This window comes from Ictalurus furcatus, chromosome 8 (genome assembly GCF_023375685.1).
Source record: "Ictalurus furcatus strain D&B chromosome 8, Billie_1.0, whole genome shotgun sequence".
Lineage (NCBI taxonomy): Eukaryota > Metazoa > Chordata > Actinopteri > Siluriformes > Ictaluridae > Ictalurus > Ictalurus furcatus.
In genome coordinates, this window is record NC_071262.1 from 25,970,682 (window position 1) to 25,980,301 (window position 9,620).

A 9,620-nucleotide genomic window follows, 5' to 3' on the forward strand; every position below is an offset into this window, starting at 1 on the left:
GAAAAGTTAAAAAAAAAAAAAAAACACCTGTAAAAATCTGCTACACCAGCCAAAATAGCAACCAGAGACTGGAAGCTATCACTCGTTTAATTCTGCCCTGTGAATGGCGAGTATGGAAGTTAGATGACTGCCGTAGTTGGCTTTATTTCCTTCATCGTGGCGGGTTCGGCGAGTTCGTTACACTGTGGAATTAAGCAGATTACTCATTTGACCTTGTTATTATTCCACTTTGCTTTGCTTTAGACAAGCCTTTCTTTCATCTAAGGCGGTCTTTGATGTTTCTAATGAAATTGTTTTTTCTTTTTTTTTTAATCTCCCAGAAGGAAGAAACTTTTCACACTTCTGTACAAAATCTGAGTTGTGATTCAGGCGAGCTGGAGGCATCGGCTGCCTCACACTGAGGAAATAAAGTCTGTGTTACCTGAGACTATAGTGTACTGTATATTCTCTGTTTATGTTCTAAGGTGTTCTGTATATATTGAAAAAAAAAAAAAAAAACATTTGAAGCTAGGAGATAATTAGAGTCCAGCGGCCAAATATAGTCTCCAAATTATATCATGATATTTTCATAAATTTGGAATGTACAGGTATGTACAATTTAAAAAAAAATTATAAAAAAAAAAAGACTCAAGACACATTTATTCAGCATTTCATTGAGTTTTTTGTTTTGATTAATTTTCTTTTCTTTTATTATTTAAAAAAAATTGTTTATCACTTTTATATTTATCTTTAATGTCTAAAAAGATCATTTCCTATTTGCCTTTTAGATTTTATTTTATACTCTGCTTTAAAAAATCTTTATAAGTAAAATATTAAAAAATACAAAAAAGTTTTTTAATATTTATTATTATTATTATTATTGTTGTTATAATTATTATTAGTATTATTGTTGTTGTTGTTGTTATAATTATTATTATTATTATTATTATTGTTGTTATAATAACAACAATAATAAGTATTATTATTGTTGTTGTTACAATTATTATTATTATTATTATTACATATTTATTGAAATGCAATCTTAAAATAATTAACAAAAGATGTTTTTGATGTTATAAAGAAGTTTTAGAATATATCATAATATATACTAACACTTTTTTTTTTTTCATTTCAACACTGATGTAAAAACTTTAATGAAACAGATGAAAAACATTTAACAATCATGCCAGTCTGGCCGCAATGCAAAACCAGTTTAACGTAACCCTGAATGTGTAATGAATTTGAACTATTAATAAGAATCGATGTTGAATAATAAATAAATAAATAAATAAATAAATAAATAAATCCATTTTGTTGACTATTAAAACAAACGACTAAAATGGCCTTGGAGCGTCGCTGTACCTTTATACACCGTGATGATCGAATCAATTTCCCACTATAATAAAAAAAAACTCTGATTTTAATAGATAGACGTGAAATTGGTGCTGCGGTTACCTAAATGTCTTACTATATAATCAGAACAAGCCATCCGTGTAGAAAGCCCATTTTCTGAGTGATGTTACTGTGTTAGTTTGATGTCAGGAAGTGGCGCCGAGTGATGACGTCACACTCACGTGCATGGCGAGGACGCTGCGTGGGATGAGCTCGCGGTACTGCCTGATGGTGAAGTGCCACGTCTTAATCCGCATCAGGTCATCGAAGGCAAACTCCAGGATCAGACGTCCCTCTGTACACACCTACATGGCCACGGGGGAACGACATGTCAGAGAGAGTGCTCAGTGTGAAGCTCACGCCGACAATTAAGGATCTTGATGCTGCAATGCTTGTGGGAAAGTCCGGCTCTATTTGGAGTTAAATATCCCAATTAAAAATGTCAAATGCTGTTGTGAGGCTAGATCCATAAATATTGTGTCGACTGCAAACAACTGAGAGGGACATTAGATGTATTAAATAGTTAATTAAAGGCGTCCTTTACTTAGGAGTGAACAGACTAAAACTGGACAATGGGTACAAATATTTTAAGCAAAACATTTGAGGGAAATTTTTAAGACAAACTGAGTTTATTAACACATTTATTTATTTTTTTTACACAAGATGAATTCATTCTGTTGAGCAAGCAGGTTTAATAAAATCAGAAAATCGATCCAGTTTCTGTTCGTTTCCGAGAACAGCACTACACCAGATTTGTACTGGGTGTGAATGAGCAGTAAGCCCCGCCTCCTCTCTATTTTCATTGGTGGCCACCAGTGTGGAAAGTAACTTACTACTCGTGACTAGAGCTGCAACAACTAATCGATAAAATCGATAATAATCATTGTCGATAAATCGATAATAATCGTTGTCATGAAAATCGTTGTCAATGATCTCATTATAGATTGGTTGGACTGCGCGTGGCACGGGGGAGGAGGGGGTGGGGGGCTTGGGGGGTTCATAACATTACATCTGTTCCGAAAGCACACTTTGGAAAGTAAATACTAAAGTTGTGTCCCAAATGACGTACTATACACTTACACTATGCACTACGTACTCTACCGTCTAGTGTGTGGATATTAGAAAGGTAATATCATCTCAAATGGAACACGAGCATTTTTTTTACTAACCGGAAGTATAAGCCGCTTCCTAGGCGATGGCGCATGACGTCACACGCACGTAATGCGCCGCCGCTAGCAGTAGCAGATACCCAGAATCACCGACAATGACTTTCTTCAGTTTACAGTTTATGTCACTGTTACCTTTTATAAAAAGTAATGCATAAATGCATAAAGAAGACAGATGAGCATCCCTAGCCCAATTTATTAGCTCCCTTCAGTTCAGTACTGATCACCTGTTGTGTTCAATACTGTCTATATAAATGCTGTAAGGTGCATCTTTGCTAGATAGATAACTCTGTAGCAAGAAACGTGCACGAATTACCGTGTGCTAGCTAGCTAGTTAACAAAACTAGCAAGCTACTGAAACCCAAACAGCATTTCGCTAAGTAAACCTAGCCAGCCAGTTCAAAAGTTTACACACCCTTGATTCTAAATCCTGTGTGTCGTTACCTGGATGTGTTTATGTTTTGTGAGAGTTGTTCACGAGTCCCTTGTTCGTCCTGAGCAGTTAAACTGCCCGCTGTTCTTCGGATAAATCCTCCAGGTCCTGCACATTCTTTCCTTTTCCAGCATCTTCTACATATTTGACTCCTTTCCTTTTAACAGCGGCTATACGATGTCGAGATCCATCTCTTCACACCGAGGACGACTGAGAGACTCGTCTCGTACACGACTATTACACAAGGTGCAAACGTTCACTGATGCTCAAGAAGGCAACCCGATACATTAAGAGCCAGGGGGGTGTAAACTTTTGAACAGGATGATCGTAAATATAAATTGTTATTATTTTGTCTTTTGGGAAACCTAATGTAGCTTCTGCTTCTGCGCATTACTAAATGAAAAAAAAAAGATCTTTAATCTAAATAATAACAATTTACACCGTTCAAAAGTTTACACCCCCCGAGCTCTTAATGTATCGTGTTGCCTTCTTGAGCGTCAGTGAATGTTTGCACCTTATGATTTCCACCACTATGCTTTGGTTGTACCTCTAGTAGAACCAACAACTGAGAGAAGTACCCTTGAAAAGTGTACCAGTGTCAGGCATACAACCTCTGTATAGTTTCCTACTCGGTATTTTCTCTGAACTTCAAAGTGCATTATGGGTATTCTGAACCTGCTAGTAGTGCATCATTTGGACGCTAACCCGTATCATCCGCGTGTCATTGCAGGATTTCATGAGCACACTGGATATTCTCAACTGTGCTTTAAGGAATTAGCTCCAAAACAGCAAAAACAGTGGACCTTATAGTGAAGACGGTGCGATTTGGGACAGGCGGATCCCGTATCTGTGCTCTAGATTGAAAATGTAATGAAACCATCAGTAGATATCAACTTATTAAATATTAATTAACTCCAGAAACAGTGTTGATAAAGCAGTCAAATGTCAGCGTCAGTAAAAAAAGGTTGTTTATCGATCTGCCCTACAGTGGATCTGTCACTGTGACAGAACATCCTGTCTGTCAGTTTGGACTTGTTTTAGAAATGAAGCTTCGTGTCTCCAACCCCGAGACTAAACACCAACACCAGCCGAGCACCAAAACAACGACAAAAAAAACCCAGACCGAGGCCTGAGCTCAGAAAAACGCTGCCAATTAAGAGAAAAATAAAAGGAAGAAAAACATCGCTGGATTCGACGCTGAGCTTCTCTGAGCGCCGATGTTCTGTTGCTCCGGCAACCAGAAGGAGGAGAGGAAGGAGGAGGGGGGGTGCAACAGCTGATTAGTTGGCATGGCAACGGCAAAGATGTAATCCCAGCAGAGCGGCTCTAATCAATGCCCCCGGCACACACGAGCTCGGGAGGATCGGCGAGAAAAAAAAAAGAAAAAAAAAACCACAGCTCCGTCACGTGACACACTCTCCATCTCTCTCTCTCTCCTTCCCTCCCTCCATCTTTCTCTCTACTTTCTCTGGCCACTTCTTTTGCTCCACAGACAAAGCAAAGCTAAAAAAAATATATATATCTACCGTTCTCCTTCCATCGCATCTATTCTTCTCGGATGCAGAAGCACAGCTGACTTTCTTTCTCGCTCTATCTTTTCATTCTTTGTTTTTTTTTTTTCTCCTAAAAGAAAATCTCTCCTTTCTTTACCGTTTCTCGGATTCTCATTTTCTCCTGTCATTTTTTTTTTTTTTGCTACACACCAAACTACACCGAAGAAGTATTACTAAGATTCTCTCACGGTTTCTGTTCATATTTCTTTCTCTCTTCCCTCCAGAAAAACATCACTTTTACCGTCTCTCTTCCCTGCTACCCATTCTTCCTCTCCTTCTCTTGCTCTTCATATCACTCCTAACTCTTTACGCCTTTCATTTGGGCTCCACGAACGGACGATTTTCTTAATTACTAATGCAATCACTTAGCATTTAGGTTCTATAGGTTCTGCGTAGGGTTCCTTCACTTCACAAACCCTCTCTTGAGATTTTCCTTCCTCAGAAATCCAGAGGAAAATGCAATGCAAAGCTTTTCAGACTCTCTCTCTCTCACTCCCATCTCTCACCTTCATCCCTCCCTCCCTTCCTCGCTCGCTTACTTTCTCCTGCCATTTATTTTTTGCTCCACACCAAACCACGCTGGAGAAAAAGCAAAGCAAAGCTTAAAAAAAAAAAAAAAAATTCCCCCTCCTCTCTCCCGCTCTCAAATGCAAATTCACATAAGCTTTATTGGCATGACACGGGAGGAAAACAATCGATGTCAACGCTTGCGCAGTTTACGTGGAATTGAGTTAGCGTTAATTCAGAAATACATAAATCAAAATCGCTTCGAGGAAAATCAGAAGGTTTGGAGTGTAAATGTTGTCATTGTGGTGGGGAAAAAAAAAAAAACACCCCAAAACAAACCTTGAGTTTATTCAGAACTCACATACTCGGATTAGCACTCCAAGCAGAACCCCTGTAGAAATGGAGAACTTAAAGGAACCCAGAGAACCTCTCGGGGACTGCTGTTTTCTAAGAAATAATGGAAAAGATCTTATACCTGTCCTTGTGTAGATATTTTGGTTCTTTGGTCTGTAATAAATTGTATTAGTATGCATTATAGACCGATCGGCCATAACATTAAAACCACCTGCCTAACATTGTGTAGGTCCTCCTTGTGCCACCAAAAAAAGCGCTGACCCGTCGAAGCATGAACTCCACAAGACCTCTGAAGGTGTGCTGTGGTTTCTGGCACCAAGACGTTAGCAGAAGATCCTTTCCCAGAGGCGCTCGATCGGATTGAGATCTGGGGAATTTGGAGGCCGAGTCAACACCTTGAACTCTTTGTCATGTTCCTCAAACCGTTCCTGAAGCATTTTCAGCATTATCCTGCTGAAAGACGCCACTGCCATTCGGGAATAACGTTGCCATGATGAAGGGGTGTACTTGATCTGCAACAATGTTTAGGTATAGTAGGTGGGTGTCAAAGTCACATCCACATGAATGATGCCAGGACTCAAGGTTTCCCAGCAGAACATTACCCAGAGCCTCCATTATCACACCGCCTCCACTTTTTCATCAATTTGTCCTAAAGCAGCTCTTCACACAAGAAAGCCTTCTCTCCCCACGTGCATCAATGAGTCTTGGGATTGTCTGGTTCCCCGGTTGTCCTTCCTTGCACCACTTTTGGTAGGTACTAACCACTGCAAACTGGAACGCCTCACAAGACCTGCCGTGTTGGATATGCTCTGACCCAGCCGTCTAGACATCACAATTTGGCCCTTGTCAAAGTCACTCAAGAGCTCACTGTTCACTTGCTGCCTGATATATCCCACCCCTTGACAGGTGCCATTGTAACGAGATAATCAATGTCATTCACTTCCACCTCTCAGTGGTTTTAACGTTATGGCTGATTGGTGTACATTATGCATTAATATACGAATATATCTCTCTCTCTCTTGTGGAATCATACAGTAATATACATCGATCAAATTCACATGTATGGAATAAAACACTTGGGGGCATGCTGTTATAGGAAAATAATCAACCACATAGTGATGTCAGAGGTGGTGGAGTTACTATTACCACCCCAAAGTTGATTTCTTCCCCCTATAATACCAGCACATCCTCAAATATTTTAACTGATACAAAAGCGACTTGCCAACGATTTTATTTATTTATTTATTTATTTATTAATTAAAGACCACCACATAAGGGTTTTTACCCACTGATAGTTACATTTAATGTTGCGGCTTCCTGTTTCCGCTCACATTACGTGATACGGTCTGCAAGTCGGCCCAGCGATGTGCCAACGATTCCACTTTTTCATTTATTAATGAACGACACACCATGCTTTTTAAATATTTATAGTTACGTTTAAGTCACGGGACATCCACGAGACAAGCTACTTCCTGTTATCACTTATGTTACAGCACTTGTAAATATTCAATCCCTCACTAGCGTCTCGTTTTTTTTTTTTTTTGTATTCTTTGACGTTAATATGGCAAAAAAAAAAAAAAAAAATTTAAATCAAATAAAATCCTGAAGACTTTTCCCGTGGTGGAAAACCTACTGACTGCTACAAAGCGCTGACACTGGAGACTCCTTCCGTTAAATAAATGCTCATATTTTAAAAGAAAGTAACTGGAATGGCTTTGCTTCATACTACATTGCTTGCTCCAGTGATTTGCTTAAAAAAAAATTAGCAAATCTTACTTAATAACTATATCACTTATATAACGTTATACTCAACGCTTCGAAATGTTTACTGGAACGCTTGAGAATTTTGCATGAGACCAGATTAAGAGTAAGACATCCGTGTGTGCGCAAATAATCCCATGCCCTCGCTGCGTTTAGTAGAGGCTTCAGCCTTGATAGGGTGAGCTGGTGTTATTAGATAGAATCTGTTGGAACAGCAGGATCACGGAGAGATAAAAGCTGCTCGGTTAAAACTGAGAATACCAGCAGCTACAAGGTGGAAGGTCGTTAAATCTGTGTAGTGGACAGCAGAACGGTTTACTTTAGGGTCTTAAAGTCTGACCAAGACGTGTCCTAACTTCATTAGTTATCGGAAAATAATACGAAATATTCACTGTGTAATACTTATTATTCAAAAATACATGACTTCTGACTAAGATCAGTGTTTTTAACAGTGTCAGTGTTTCCTTTTTTTTTTTAATTATTAACGCCACACACTTTACTCAAATGATAACAAATACACAAAACACGACAGGTTGTGGCGTTACAGGAAAATAATTTCTCACCCACGAGTACACGTTTGTCTTTTATTTCGTTCAAATATACTGATTATTCTCCTTCCGGACGAGTCTCTCTGAACGAGCTGTTGCTATAGAAACGTGTTACAATGTATTCGGACGAGCGCGTTAATACAAGCGGTCCGATTTGAGAATTTGCACGGTACGTGTTTCCGCCCCCTCTGAAAAGACAACATCGAATTCGTCCTGTCCGGTTTGTACACAAGGTCTATGATCGAGCGCAGAAGTATTGGCACCCTCCAAGAGACCGGTCAGAAATGACCGCGCGGGATATAAACGGGTATCCATCGATCTTAGAGTAAAGCTGTGCATGAATACACTCGTTGACCGGACCAAACTGAGAAGTCCACCAGACGTTTCCGTTACGCACGTTCAGACTCGCGTGTGTACGTTTATAGACGGCAATCAGTAAAAATTAGTCAAATTATTAAGTCAGGGCAAGTCGTACACACCGAGTTGTCATTTTAATAGTTACTAAACCATTTATTAGTAACGTTATTAAACAAAGTAAGAACTTTGTAAATATGTATTCTGGTTAAAAGGTGTACTACATCGTATCTGCAGTTTTATATCATTTTACAGGTTGACGAAAGGATGATCTCATCACTGTTCAATGCCTCGAGATATGTTTCGGGGTATATTTAAACTTTAGCACGTCTATCAGTGTGTGCGGATTATTACGTTAACGACACATTTTTTTTTGGAATGTGGTTTCTAAATACACAGTTGACTCCCTTCTGACGTTGATCAAATACCAAAGATGAGGTTTTTTCCCCCCCTCCTTTTTGCTTCTGCGTGATTCCAATATTTCGAGTGTGTAATATTCAGCCCATCTATGCATTCAGAATTTATGACGAGACCTTTTTTCATATTTGCTCTTGAAATATTGAAGCGCTCTCGCTGCAAACATGGCTTTTGCCAAAGGAAGCGAGGCGAGAGGTCGGGGAAAAAAAAAGAAGAAAGAGGCGGGTTTTAGATGAACGAAAGTACCGAGGAGAACGAGTGAAGCGAAGGGTTTCTAAGTACATATGAGCCGTTTCGCTGTGGGATTCCTAATGACGCTTGATGATAAACAAATATAGAATAATGGAAGTGATTAAGGCGGGGAATGAGTGCGTGTGTGTCGCGTTCATGAGCTTGTTTGATGTATTAGTTTGTTTACTGTCTCATACAGACTGGCTCATAGGAGGATGTAACAAACACAGGAGACGCAGACACGCGCACACACGCTGTTACTATCCTTATGAGGACCCACCACTGACATAATTATTACTGTAGCTAAACTGTAATAGTAATTGTAACTTCAAAAAAAAAAAAAAAAATGATGAGAAGAAACAATTAGAATAAAAACATCAGTAAAAATAAATCCCACACGCACTGCGAATTGCCGAACAAAACAACAATTTTTTTTTTCAAGCTGCATTTTTCTTTTTTTTTTGATACTGGGTCCCCATAAAGAGATAAAAACACACCCATAAAAAATGATGTGGACTCTATGTTGTGCGTTGGCCTGTCACGATAATCACGTTATCGACTTATCGTACGATATACGGACGTGACCTCGATCGTTTTTGCTGACCTCGATATCGCCCATTGTGTGTTTGTTTACATAAGAATGAATGCCACCAAGATTTTAGCCAACTTTTAGTCAAATCCGTCAAATTGAACATAAAAACGCACATTCGAATGCCAAAACTTGGAAAAGTGCATTGGAATTTAAGATGTGTAGCAAGCACTAGAACTGGTTTTAATTAAAACAATGTTGAAAAACTAGACACAGGATATTAAGAATGCATTGATAATGTTTTTTTGAAGAAGAGAAAATCTAGAAAGAATAGTTCTAGTGTATGAAATAATCCAGTCGTAGTCGGTAATGTTGGGGTTTGAGCCGCTTAAGCTG

At 38.9% G+C, this 9,620-nt stretch overlaps 1 protein-coding gene across 3 annotated transcripts in view; it reads right to left on the reverse strand.

Annotated features, from left to right (window-relative positions):
* ldb2a (LIM domain binding 2a) overlaps window positions 1–9,620 on the reverse strand; it is a 91,564-nt gene that overhangs the window by 24,754 nt on the left and 57,190 nt on the right. For all 3 annotated transcript variants that reach the window (XM_053631781.1, XM_053631782.1, XM_053631780.1), the window contains exon 4: window positions 1,554–1,676. In XM_053631781.1, coding sequence (XP_053487756.1) covers window positions 1,554–1,676 — 123 coding nt within the window. The remainder of the gene's footprint in view (window positions 1–1,553; window positions 1,677–9,620) is intronic.